This window comes from Mandrillus leucophaeus, unplaced genomic scaffold, assembly GCF_000951045.1.
Source record: "Mandrillus leucophaeus isolate KB7577 unplaced genomic scaffold, Mleu.le_1.0 Scaffold73, whole genome shotgun sequence".
NCBI lineage: Eukaryota > Metazoa > Chordata > Mammalia > Primates > Cercopithecidae > Mandrillus > Mandrillus leucophaeus.
Window position 1 is genome coordinate 471,825 of NW_012107919.1, and position 14,661 is coordinate 486,485.

Here is a 14,661-nt window from a genome sequence, read left to right on the forward strand (position 1 = left end):
AACACACTGCGCCACTGAACCTGCTTTTACACAGCTTCAGGGCTGGGTGAAAACAGGGGTCCCAGCCAGGTCAAAGGCTACTACCCAGTTAAACAGATAGGAAGGGGCAGATACTCCTCCTCTCCTAACCATGCAGTCTTCACCCCTGTACAATGCATTAGGTGAAATATCTGTTGTCATGGGACAATCATTCCAGACATCATTTCCAACTCTCCTACTTTTTGAATGCTTTCTTTAATCAGGGGTCTTTAATTGTAAGCAACAGAAAGACCCTCTGGCAAACATAAGCAAAATGGGAATTTAATGGCAAGAATGAAGGCACTTACACATCTGAAAGGAAGTTTGAAGTACGTAGCTTGGAATACACAGGTCCCAGACAGCTGCAGAACTTCTGATTGCAGGCACTCCCCAACTGTCTCCCCAACTGGAAAAAACAGTTAAGAAGCAACTTTTTTTTTTTTTTTTTTTTGAGACAGAGTCTGACTCTGTCACCTAGGCTGGAGTGCAGTGGTGTGATCTTGGCTCACTGCAACATCCGCCTCCCAGGTTCAAGTGATTCTCATCTCAGCCTCTCGAGTAACTGAGATTATAGCTGCCTGCCACCACGTCTGGCTAATTTTTATATATTTTAGTAGAGACAGGGTTTCACCATATTGGCCAGTCTGGTCTCTAACTCCTGACCTCGTGATCCGCCTGCCTCAGCCTCCCAAAGTGCTGGGATTACAGGCGTGAGCCACTGTGGCCAGCCAAGAAGCAACTTCTTAAAAGAGAGAATCCAGTCAACTGAGTTTCGATCACATGCTCACTCTTTGGCATGATGAGTATGTATGAGAGAACCATGTATTGGAGAACTAGATTTAGGACTCAACAACATTAACCACAACTAGGTAATTTTCCAAAGAAAATCAGATGTTCTTGAAGAAATAGATGTTGAGTGACCATAACCACAACAAATGTTCACTCTACCTTCTTAGTCCCCACAGTGGGAAATGTTTTGTGGTCCATTTCTGCAAAGGAGATGATTATGGCGACTAACCCTCATGTCCATGGTGTTTCACAGAATGTGAGGGCAGCATAGATCTGTGAAAACAAACAAAAGCAAACAAAAAACAATAACCCAAAGCCCATTAGACTGCAGAAAACAATGACCTCCAAGGAAGAGCTGCCTGCCTTTAGCTTGAATAATCCCAAAGTTTACTGAGTTCATGAGAGCGCACTTCACAGAGCGATCTTCATGTGGCATTCTCTGGGGAAAGACTTAAGAACTTAATCTGCCCTTTTCACCTCCCATTTCTCCCTTTCCTGCCCAGGGTGATTAATGTGATGACGGCTTTGAAGACAGCTCCGCAGAACCCCGAGGGATCTGTACTCTTGGGATTACATCACAGGGTGATTGGTTTGCTCCCAGGTCCCTGTACATTTCTGTGGGTTCCAGCGGAGCACTCAGGAAAGTCTTTTGTAAATCTGTCAGAAATATGGTGGGGCCTTGGTGTGCCTTTTCTTGTTTGGATTTCCTTTTCCTTCTGTCCTGCATTGTCACAAATTTCAGAATGGTGGTTTTATCCTCTTTTGTACTTCCTTTTTTGTTGTTGTTGTTTATAACAACTCTGTAGATGATGGCTTTGTTTTTTCAGTACTCTCTGGATGATCTCCCTTAAAAGCAGGTTTCTGTGGCTTTGCTTTTGAGGAATTTGTGAAGAAGTTGAATCGGGAAAGAATCAGTAGCAAATCCCTACAGGTATATGGCAACTGCTTTTTTTTTAAGCCAGGGTCTCACTCCCATCACACAGGCTAGAGTGCAGTGGCGTGATCTGGGTTCGCTGCAGCCTCGGCTTTCCAAGCTTAGGTGATCTTCCTACCTCAGCCTTCTGAGTAGCTAGGACTATAGATGGATGCCACCATGCCCAGCTAATTTTTTGCATTTTATTTTAAGTAGAAACAGGGTTTTGCTATGTTGTTCAGACTTGTCTCAAACTCCCAGGCTCAAGTGATCTGCCCAGCTCAGCCTTCCAAAGTGCTAGGATTACAGGTGTGATCCACCATGCCCAGCCGGAAACTGCTTTTGATAGAATGGATCATGGGAGGGAGAGTCACTACATAAGCTTCTCAGGAACTATATAGCACAGACAGCATTGGTGCCTTTAGTGGGATTATTAAGCACAGCATGTTTTTACTACATGTATTAGTCCATTCTCACACTGCTATAAAGAACCACCTGAGACTGGGCAATTTGTAAAGAAAAGAGGTTTAATTGCCTCACAGTTCCACAGGCTGTACCAGAAGCATGGCTGAGAGATCTCAGGAAACTTACAATCATGGCAGAAGGCAAAGGGGAAGCAGGCACATCCTATCATGGCAAAACAGGAGAGAGCGAAGGGTGAGGTGCTGCACTTTTAAACAACCAGATCTTGTGAGAACTCTATCACTAGAGAGTACTAGGGGGATGGTGCTAAATCCTTAGAAACCACCCCCATGACCCAATCATCTCCCACCGGGCCCTACCTCCAATACTCAGGATCACAACTCAACATGAGTTTTGGGTGGGGACAAAGAGCCAAACCATATCACCACATAACCACCTTTGAACCGGGTAGAAATGAGTAGAAAAGAAGCCACTTAATCTGTGTTTCCACTTCTTTCTTGTGTCTTAGTGGTCAATGCCTAATAATTATTGAGTCTTTACTACGTGTTGGGCATTGTTATAAGTACTTTGCATGTGTTATTCATAAATAGGTAGGTCTTATTATTATTCCTATATTCAGATGAGCAAACTGAGGGTCAGAGAGCATAAGTAACCTGCCTAAGGTCTCAGAGCCAGAAAATGGAGGAGCCAGGGTTTGAACCTAGAGAGTCCCCCTCTGTAATTCAGCCCTTACCACTATGAGATAGGGCCTCCCTAAGGGGTGAGGATTATGATATATCCATCTCCTCCTGCCCTCTGTGCCTGGCACTTATTAGGTGCCTGCTTATCTCTGCAACCTCGAACTATGCAATCCCCTTCTAGGGCCGTACTCTTCAATCACACCAGCCTTTCATTTCTGTGCAGCAAGCTCCTTCTCTCAAGCTCTCAAACATGCAATTCCTTCTGATTGAAATGCTCTCCACTCCTTCTTTTCTCCTCTACGCTGACTGACTTCTGCTCATTGCTCTGGTCTTCAACCTCCAATGTGAGGTTGTCCCCTATTAACACTCTCATAGGGCCATGTATTTTCCTGTCATCCCATTTATTACAGTAATAATTTGCTTAATGTCTGTCTCCTCTACCAGACTCTACACTACAGAAGATCAGAAACCATATCTCTCCAGTTAACTGACCTGTTCCTACCACCTAACACAGTGTCTGACCCAAAGTTAGCAGCCAGGAAACATTAATGCAATGAGCAGATGCTCAGTGTCTGTTTCCCAAGTAAATCAAGGCTTTGAATAAAACAGGGGAACAAAAGATAGGGTTTAGGATGACGCCTCTGTTGTTCCATGGATTTGAACCTTTACTCTTATATCCACGAAATACTATTCAAATTACATATGGGGCAATCAGAACTTACTATTGGTCTTAGTGCCAGATTACTGGTTCAAGAACTTTCTGCTACTCCAGGTGTTAACCTGTTAGTTACAGGATCATGGGATGGTAGCGGGGATTGTTCAGAAACATGGAAGAGTCACTCTGGGGCCTCAGAGTAGACATTTGTCAACTGAGCTGGAAGTACTTCAATAGTCTAGTAACCAACATAACTATACTCATACATGCAGCACATACCTGGGCCACGCGTAATCACTTGAAAACAGCCCAAGAGGGATTTCACGTGGAGCACCAACTTCCGAATTGCTAAGTCCAGAGTCATTACAATAATTTTTATGGCACGAGTCATGCATCCAGGATCACAGTATCAGAAAAGACAGACACTTTATATGGAGTTGGGTCATGAATGTTATATTGCAGGGAGACTTTGGATGGATCCCAATTATAAACAGGTGGAGGAGAAGGGAGCCACACAGCAATGTTTTCTGGGCATCTTTTATTAGTTCAATGCCTTGAGAAGTCAAAGACGCTTAACCTGTTTTTTCATTAGCATTTTTGATTTTTGCTAATAGGTCACTAGAGATAGGCTCACTAAATAATGAAATTGAATGTGCTGCCTCTGGAAGTGCAAGGTTGAGATTCATGTGTGATGGCAAAGCCTTTCTTTTTTGAAAGGTTGGCAGAATGTGCTCTTCAGCGTCAAGGGGCCAAAGATCAAGTGGTGATGGCTGGACTTCGCATGGTTGGGAGCTGTGGCAGAGGCAGGATGATGACTGCAAATGAAAAGTAATTTTCCCTGGAGTAACTTGACCTTTCTTTAATCCTAAATGTAACCTGCAGAGGCACTAGCTCTTTCCTCTGCACTGTGGTATCATTTTTCTGGCTCTGATGCTGATTGAAGGTCAATGTGAGGGCTATCTGTACCAGAGGCAAAGGCTGCTTCTTTGCCACTTTACCACATGTGATTCTTTTTAACATTCCTTCCCCTTTCCCCTTGTTCCCAATCTTTTCCTTTTGTCTTTCCTTTTAATCATTTTCCTGGCATATATCTCAAACTTGCTGGTGGCAAACAGAACAGAATTTGTTATTGACTCCTGGGTCACTTGTTTTGGGGATTATTTCGGGTCAAATCCTATTAAAGTAAATGTCTCCATTGTGGGGAAATCACTATGAATAACCAAATAGGGCATCTAATCCTCAAGTAAGGGCCAGCTTATTGCAAGCAGGATTTGATAACAGGGTTTAGAAGGAGCTCAGGTGGACTTTGTTTCCAGCAATAAGGCAAACTACATGACCTAAAAACCTTCCCTCTGTAAAACACCTATAAATGTTTTATAAAATATAACAAACATCTTTTAAAATGCATAGCTGAGATCATAAAAATGTAAGGAAAATCCCCAGGGGCCCAAAACAAAGACAGAACCAAAAACAGAGTGATAGGTGTGAACTGAAACTGGGGCTGCCCTGGCTTTGTGTATGTGTGTGTGTCTGGTCTTTGTAATAAGATTGGGTTTAACGTGCCCCAGTGGGAGGGAAGTTGTGTCTTTCAAAGACCTCCATAAAGCCAGGACTGTCAAAGGAAAACGTTATCCTTCTAGCAAAGGAAGATGTGAGAGGAGATTGCTTGTCTTACCTTGAACTCTGGTTGGGGAAAAAAATGAAAGTCTCTGGGAGGATTCCTCCGGTTGTCATATGTTTGTTATTTAAATTTACACTTTAAAATGATTAATATAAAAGTGAGCCAGTCTGGCTTTAACCCTGGAGTGTCTGATACAAGGAAATGAAAACATCTTGGGAAAGACATATGTTCAACCCAAACAAAATGAGTGTCTCACAGATAAAATCCTGCCTGAACATGAGTTTACAATCTCAAATTACAAAATAGAAAGACTCTGTGTGTCAAGTTGCCAGATTTAGGAAAACAAAACAAAACAAAACATAACAGGACACCTACTTAACTTTGAGTTTCAAATAATAAATAATTTTTAATATAAGCATATTCCAAATACTACATGCATACTAAAATATGTACATACTAAAAAATTGTTCACTGCATATATGAAATTTAAAGTTGACTGAGTTTGTGTATTTTATGTGGCAGTCCTAAATGTGCAAAAGTCAGGAGACACACAAAAGTCTGGGGTACAGGATTAGAGCACCTCAGAACTTCAGATAGAGTAATCAGATTGTATACTTTTAAATGATCGAATACAATAAAGTCTTGAATATATAAGAAGAGAAAATATTTTTCAAATGTTTGGCAATTCTTGAAAAAGAACCAAATAGGACTTTTGAAAATATGAAAATAGTCATTGAATTTAAACAGACAGACAAAACAAATCCTTTGGGATGGATTAAGCAGCAATTTAGACACTATCAGAGAGAAAGCGAATCAGCTGAAAGACAGCTCTGAGTACCCAGAGAGCAACACAGAAAGAGGGAAAATATGTGAGAGAGGTTGGGCCATGAAGGATAGAAAGATGATTTACATATGACGAATACCAGTTCTCAAAGGAGAGAATAGAAAGAATAAGAAAGAAAATAATTTAGGAGATGATGACTGAGAATTTTTCTAGACTGGAAATAAAAGGGAATTCTTAGATTTAAGAAAGAGCATGTTTCTATCAGAAAAAACAACAATAACAAAATCCCAATGAAGCCCCAGCATGGTGTCTCATGCCTGTAATTCCAGCATTTTGGGAGGCTGAGGAGGGAGGATTGCTTGAGCCCAAGAGTTTGAGACCAGCTTGGGCAACATAACAAGATGTTTTCTCCACAAAACAAACAATAAACAAATCCCCAACCATATATAAACACATGATAATGAAATTATAGGACACCAAAGACAAAGAAAAAACTTAAAAAAAAATTAAAGACTAATATTGCTTGGGCATGGTAGCTCACACCTGTAATCCCAGCACTTTGGGCAGCTGAGACAGGCGGATTACAAGGTCAGGAGATCGAGACCATCCTGGCTAACATGGTGAAATCCCGTCTCTACTAAAAATACAAAAAAAATAGCCAGGAGTGGTGGCGGATGCCTGTAGTCCCAGCTACTTGGGAGGCTGAGGTAGGAGAATAGCGTGAACCTGGGAGGTGGAGCTTGCAGTGAGCCGAGATCACGCCACTGCACTCCAGCCTGGGCGACAGAGCGAGACTCTATCTCAAAAAAAAAAAAAAAAATCAATATTAAAAAGGAGTAAAAAAGAAAAAGATGAGGAGGAAAAAGTACAGCTCACTCTTTGGCACTAGATCTATCTTCAAGCCACAGCCCCATGTCTTCTAGACATGTGGGAAGTTTACTTAATCCCTTTGAGCCTTAGTGTCCATATCTGTAACAGAAATATTTGGTGTATAGCTATCATTACTTATCCTAACAATCCTGCAAAATGCCTCATACAAAGCCTAGTTTGTTTGTATGTATTCAGCAAAATGTAGGTATTGATGTTATTGACAGAACTAATTTCCCTGTGATATTAATTCCTACCATACTCTCCCTATGCATCCAATCTCAGGGTGATTACTATTTAAGTGGATGTCCTGTTGCAGAAAGTACATAGTATTCCCGCTGAAAAAGTTTAATCCAATACCACAGGGCTCCCTCAACCCTCCAAGACAAGCTATAGAGGTCATGCCTCACCAGAGTCAGCAGAACATCTTTAGGTTGTTCAGAAAACCACTGTGAAAAATTCCTCTTTGGCCGGGCGCGGTGGCTCAAGCCTGTAATCCCAGCACTTTGGGAGGCCTGTCTCTTATACACATCTACTCCATCTCGGGAAAAAAAAAAAGAAAAATTCCTCTTTGTACCCTCCTTTTCTTCAAACCTTTTCTAAAATTCAGAGATAAACACATGCCAACTTGTAAGCCTTCTTTGACCTCCCTCCAGATGAGCATCTGAAGTCCTGTCATATGGTTCCATAGCACTTTTCTCTACCATAGATTGCATTTTTCACATTGAGCTTCGGCTAGATAATTTTCCATCTTCTGCTGTGAGACTCTAAGCTTCATGGAGGCGGGTTCTTACCTACCTTGCTTACCACTGAATCCACAGTGCCTAGTATATAGCCTGGGGCTTTTTAGGAGGAACCTAAAAAGTTTTTAAATCTGCAGGTATGGAAAAGAAACTGGAAGTCAGGAATGGAATTCATTTGCGTAGTTGCTGTACATAAAAACATGACATTTTTCTAGAGTCGAAAGGGACCCCAGAGACTATGTAGTCTTTCCATTGCTTTTCCAGTGAAGGAAATAAGGAGTTCATCAATTTGTCTTACGGTCCAGGACTATTAAATGGTAAAAATCAGGCTCAAATGCAGTTCTGCCAGTTCCCAAACAGTATTGCTTCACTTTTGTCACGTTGCCTCCGTGACTATGGCTGTGTACGTGAACAAAGCCAGGCACAAAAGGACAAATGGAGTATGATTCTACTTACATGAAATACCTAGAATAGGCAGTGTTATAATATAGAGACACAAAGTAGACTAGAGGTTATCAGAGGCTAGAGGAAGGGAGGAATTAGGAGTTATCGCTTAATGGTTACAGAGGTTTTTTGGCACGGGGTCAGGGGATGGATGAAAAAGTTTCAGAAATAGACAACGGTGTGGTTACACAAAACTGTGAGTATATGTAATGACACTAAACAGTGCTCTTAAAAATGATCGAAATGGGGCTGAGAATGGTGGCTTACGCCTGTAATCCCAGCACTTTGGGAGGCCGAGGTAGGCAGATCACTTGAGGCCAAGAGTTCGAGACCAGCCTGGCCCACATGGTGAAACCCAGTCTGTACAAAAAAATACAAAAATTAGCTAGGCATGGTGGTGCATGCCTGTAATCCTAGCTAGTCAGGAGGCAGAGGCAAGAGAATCATTTGAACCCGGGAAGCAGAGGTTGCACTGAACTGAGATCACGCTACTGTACTCCAGCCTGGGTGACAGAGCGAGACTTCGTCTAAAAAAAAAAAAAAAAAAAAATTTCATGTTATGTATATTTACCACAAAGAAGAAAAAAAGAGGTCATGACTAATCATTCCCCGGTCACTTTGCCTTTCCAGGCCAGTTGTGAGGTGAGGACAAAGTCTTTAATGGATATTAAAAGGAAAAAAATCACCATGAGGAAGGTGTAAAGAGGCAAAGACAAATGCATGGTGTAGGGCTATCTAATTAAAAGTGACACCTCTCTATTTTTTAACCCACAGTTTCTCAGCAAAGTAAAATCCGTGACTTGGTACTGGAAAAATGCCAGTTCTACATTATTTTTCCGCATATGGTGTAAAATAACTGATAAAACCATAAAAGACTCCATATGGCACAGATGAAAGAGAAAAAAGGAGTTCTTTTTTGTTGTTGTTACTCAATGAACAATTAGTTCTCTATTCTCCAAAAAACCAAAAAAACAAAAAAACACTAAGGTGCCATTAGGAGAAAATTTTCCAAAGTGTCAAGAAGACATATTCAAAATGGAAAGAAAGTTGGAAAGATAAATAAAATGAGCATTCCTTTAGCTATATTTAGTGGAGTCCTGCAGAGAAAAAAATTCTAGCTAGGCAGCATTAAGACATAGTTTATTAATGCAGTTTCCCCCACAGCAGGACACAGAAAGAGAAACTGGTAAAACAGTCACATTAAAAAATTATGACTCCTACATCTGATCTTTATGAATACACGGAAGAGAAACTGTCCTCTTGAGTCATCCTTGGGCCATGTTGAGACAGAGATGCAAAAGATTATTATTATTATTTTTGCTTCAAAGCACTATTTGCTCACCCAAGGTTGGAACAGATGGAAAGTCACCTCCTATATTTAGGGAATTTTTCAAGTATTTATAGAAAGACCCTATGTAAGATTTTGAGCAGTTCTCCCAATGACATTTTGAAATAAAGCACTACAGTCTTTTGTTTTTAAAGAGTGTACAAAATTGAAGTCTGTTTGTACTGCCTTTGGGGAAATATTGTAGTAGGTAGTAATCTGGTTATAAATGGAATTTCCCTAGAATCTTAGAGCTGAAAGGGAGCCTACGGTGATGATCTAATCCAGTGTTTTGCATAGTGCAGCAGCCTGTGCCCCACCGATGACTTATGAAATCAATTTAGAGGGCCACAGTTAGCGTTAGGAAATAGAGGAGGAGAAGGAATAGAATAACATTCAACGAAAGAGAAAAAGTATGTTATACATACTGTTTTGTGAAACTTTTGTTTCAGTGTATGAGTGTGTGTGTCTCTCTGTCTAACAGAGGTCACAATATAAAATATGTGTGTCTTACTGTGAGTTCTGGTCCAAAATATTGGAAATTATCAGCCTAATCAAATACCTTCCCATTGCAGGGAAGATAACTGAAGCCAGAGGGGCAAATGACTTTCTCAAGTCAGACAGTGTGTCAGAAGTAGCCCAGGTCTCCTGTCTCTCAGTATCCTTTCCATTAGACTCTAATGCCTAAAATATGCTTGAAGGCGGACATCAACCCTTGTCCTTTGATTTCCATACTGCCTTGGCAGCTGACATTATATTCTCTTTTGGAGCATGTCCTATGCTCTGAATTTCCTTTTCTCCATCTCTAGCATTCCCACAGCCCTTCTACCACTTGGGATCAGCGATTTTGTGTGATGCGGGCTGGCGTGCGCAGGGGCAAAATATCAGCGCTTAGGCTTGGATGATCCATGACTCATGGACAGCTCATGGTAGCTCACAAGATTTGCAGTTCCACAGCTCACTGCTCCCTGGAGCTGATGAGCCACATGAGGAATAGAATTACAGCCTCCTTGTGAAAAAGAGGGAAGCACATATGACCACTCACTTAGATGGCATGCTCAGAAACAAGACAGCTAGCTGACAGCTGTGGGCTCTGGGTAATTCCTGCCAAACTCAAGCACTCTAGTTGGTTTTCCTGGGTCAAAATAGAAGTGTGTAGATCGTGTTCTATAACTGCAGAGATAGAACAGGATTATGAAAGAGGATCATGTCTGGAACGTAAGGTGCCTGTTTTTGAGTTAGAGGAGAAATGTTCTACCTCACCAATAAATACTTATATTGCATTTGCTGTGTGCCAGGCACTATTCTGACAATATTATAAATATTTACTCATTTAATCCACATAATCAACCTCAAGGTCTTAGAGGACTCTCCTAGCTGCAATTATAGGCAGAAGGTTGAGAAGCATTGAGATGTGTTAAAATAATTTGTTTTTCTTTCTGATTCGAAGACAGGAGGGTGAGTACACTTAATAGAGTTTAGAACTATGTCATTGACAAAGCAAATTAATCAAAAGTCAAATCCAGGGAGAAAAGGTCAACTGCCTACTTTCTCTTGGCAGAAGGAATAGGGAAGAGGGTTGTTCTTGCAAAGATTCATCACTTCTTGAAGCTTTCCAGAAGTGGTGATGGATTTGCAATAAGCCATCTGCTTTTTTTTTTTTTTTTTTTTAAATTTAAGCCACCCTCATATATTTGTAGTATAGCTGCCTTGGTGCCGAAGTCTGCTTGGGTCCTGAAATCACCCACTCAAACCCAAGTGGACCTGTGCCCTTGACCTTATGCACCAGTGCCTTGCATAGTGCTGGAAGAGGGTCCTTAGTAAACAATTTGTTGAATTAATTTACTACCACATGTTTAAAACTGATACCGACCTTGGAAACAGCCAGATTTGGGTTTGATGATGGAAATTACTGAAGTGTAAGAAGGGCAAAAGTTTTTTGTTTTTTTGTTTTTTTTTAAAGAGGAACAGGAAGTGAGGATTTTTTGTTTTTGTTTTTGTAAGCACCTGTATGTGCTTGTATGTTTTATATGTTAATATTTAAATCACACAATATTCTGATCGAATCTCCATTTCACAGATGAGGGAACTAAGTTAAATGACTTGCTGAAGGTAGGTAAGGAACAGAATTCAGAATATTGTCTGCCTGTAGAACCCATTACTCTTTCCAAATCATGCTGTGGTCTGAAAGGTTTTTTTTTGTTGTTGTTGTTGTTGTTCATTTGAGAAATTTGTCCCTAGCAGCATTCACTGACCATGGCGAAACTTTAATTGATCTTTCCATGCCACAGCCTACCTATTATCCATGAGGAACAGCAACAGTTAAAACCCACTCTGTAGTTACGTCTTGGTTCCATTAACAACTCCACCATGTAATTAAACTTATTTCTCGAACAAGCAGACACGGTTCACTAAAGAATCTGAGAAGAGCCATTTAAATTATGCTTAGTGTTTTGCTCTGGGTTAACCACGATCAAGTCTGGGCTTGGAACTGAAGTTTAGAAAGAATGTGGAGAATGCGGCTGGCCCAGAACTCACCAGTGCTGAATCTTCGTGGGAGCCAGGATGCATTTCCTGTGCAATCTGTGAAACTTCTAACTTATTACTGCTCATTGTCTTCCTCCATGAATATGTTGGGTAAAAATGCAGGTTGCTGAATACTTGTCCCGTTCTTGGAACAGCCTCCATTAACGAAAGCAGCAAATCTAACAGTGAAATAAGCACCCGAAATGGAAAATGTTTCTTTCTGAAAGGTGTAATTATGAGAGGTATCCCATTAACAATGTCTTGAAAAAAGATAAATTTCCCATTATCAGTACATTCTATGGCTGTACTGTGCAAACACTTGACTTACACCACAGTTTCAGGACTATTTTTTTTTTTAAGGCTAAGATTTGGCTTAGCAAAAGGCACTGAAAACATAAGGATGACATTAAATAGTTAAATTACACACTCCGTTGTAATGCAGAGTGAGAAGGGGAACCCACAGAGATTTAATAGCTTTCTGAGTCTATAAAACCCTAGTTTTACAAATGCAAGTCAAATAAAAAACTATTAAAGTTTTAACCAAAAGATGATTTGAGTTAAAGGTCATTAAATAAAAAGAAGCTAACAGGCAAGGTCACTTGGGCCCAGATACCAAAGAAAATGCCAAAATAAAACACCAAGGGCTGTAAAATAAAAGTCAACCTCTTCCTCTTGAGTTAAAAATCCAAAAATAGTTTGTTTGAAGTCCTAAAAAGGGTCCAAATGTCATACACAAAGTACTGTAAGCCTTCATGGTCTCACACTGGCTGCTCTGAGGAGACCATGCAGTTAGTACCCGGAAAACAGTACAACCTCTTCAGAGAACTGGATGAGTCCAGATGTTGGAGATTATGATCTTCTGAATCCATTGGAATTTATGCCAGGAGATTAAAGAGAAGAATTAATTTATGACTTTCTCTACCCATTCCCAATGTGGGCTCAGCTTATTATCTGTACACATTGCAATGCACTGTAATTACAATGCTGAAAATAATTTGCAACATGTGACGACTGTAGTTAAGTTTAAAAAGGGCACTGTTTGTCATACTTTAGTCCCCACATCTGGTTCTATCATATTTGCCAAATGATTAATATAGGAATATATTACAGTGAAGCCCTTTCATATCAAAGTTTTATTTGCCAGGAAATAGAACACTTTCCTCCCATCTCTCTCCCCATCTCCCCCCACATTCTAGGCTGAACTCAAATTTCTAGCACCAAGGTTCATCTGAGTGAGGACAGGGAGTCTGCTCTTATCTTTGTTCAATTCCGTAAGTTCCGTAGTCACAACTGGAATGGATATGCATCCTTTGTTTTAAAAGCACATCCACAAGAAAGAAAACCTAAATCTTATTCTGAAAGCAGATGGGGCATCAGAAATATCAAACAAGTTAAAACCACAGTAATTAAATTATAAATTTTAAACCCCCTTTTATTGAAATATAAGTTTGTTTAGTATATTTACACTTTATGCACATATATACAGAGAAGGTAAATTCTGTAAAATAAAAAGTTTTTCTTAATAAAAAATTAAAATAAAAACAAAATAAAGTGCATAAAACTGATTTTTTTTTTCCTTCTGGTGAACATCATCATTGTCAAAATTTTGGTCGGTTGGGAGTGGGAGGAAGAAGAAATTCATTATATTTCACTTAGTGCATACAGCTGGCCCTGAATTTGTAGCCTTCAGGCCAAAATGACAAGAGGTCAGGAATGAGTCAGGCAAATTGTCAAGGTCTGCAGGGCTCCCCAGAGTCTGGAGGTCCTGCTCTCTTTGTCCTATCGGGAGCCGTCCCCCTGCTTGGAACAGTGATCTCACCATCGCGGCGCTGGAACAAAGGGAGAACACAGGAAGGGGGCTCCACCAGCCAATGTCACAGCCCTGCTCCGGGGCCACCAGCGCTGTGTTTGGTAGAAAATTGCAGAATTAGCTCAACAGCTCAAACGGAAATTTTCCTTTTTCGGAAAGGGAATGAGGGGGGCCCAAGAATGGGGTACATCTCCCACAGGGACGGCCACTCGGGGGCCAAACCCCAGTAGCCAGTTTCTTCGGATCCAATCTCCGTGCTGGCACAGGAAAGAATCCTTTTATAAGCTGGGTGGAGGGAATGTTACACTTCTCGCCTCGGTGAGTTCGTCCTCCCAGAACTTTGAAAGGAAACAGCGTGGGATTGAAAGAAAGGGGCAGGTGGGTGAAGAGCTTAAGTTTTTAGACACCTTTGCGGGTGGGCGTTGGCCGGCTGGTCCCCGACAGTGGCAGAGGCGACGGCCCTTCCCCCCATCATCCATACCCCAGCCCCAGGTCTCTTTTCCTCCGGGTGACACTAAGTCCCAGACCGGTGGCCGTACTTGGCCTTACAGTGCAAAATGTGCTTGGCGAGGAAGTCGAGGCGGCGCTGTAGCAGCTGAGCGTGGGGGTCGGCGAGCGCGGCCAGCTCGGGGAAGCGAGGCTCGTGGCGCCGGTAGAGGCGCAGCAGCCGGGCCGCGGCGTCCTGTCCGCGGTGCAGCTCCAGGACGCGCCGCGCGGTCCGCTCGCGGAACACGCACACTGACTGCAACAGCGGCTCGTTATACTTGTCCCACATGCCTGCCACCCGGTAGCCGTGCACCAAGCCCGCCTCGTTGTCCAGAAAGACCAGCGCCCCGCCGGGACCGCGGTGCAGGTTGCTGGTGGCACGCTGCATGACGCGCGGGTCCCATTGCAGGCTGAAGAGGTTGCTTACGAGCCGGTCGAAGTTGGCTGTCAGGTAGTCGAAGAGGATTAAGTCGGTCCATTGTACTAGGTCCACGAGCTCCGCCTGGCTGAGGTTGGCCAGCTCACCCCCGGCGTCCCGGAGGGGGCGCAGACGGCCGTCCTCCGAGCGCCAAGGCGCG

The 14,661-nt window shown here is 42.0% G+C and overlaps 1 protein-coding gene across 1 annotated transcript; it reads right to left on the reverse strand.

The window, feature by feature from the left end:
• Positions 1-13,193: 13,193 nt before the first annotated feature.
• Positions 13,194-14,654, reverse strand: FJX1 (four jointed box 1 (Drosophila)). Its single transcript, XM_011965508.1, has one exon. It carries the CDS (start codon positions 14,469-14,471, stop codon positions 14,112-14,114), a length of 360 nt encoding a protein of 119 aa, XP_011820898.1. The 5' UTR covers positions 14,472-14,654; the 3' UTR covers positions 13,194-14,111.
• Positions 14,655-14,661: the final 7 nt, after the last annotated feature.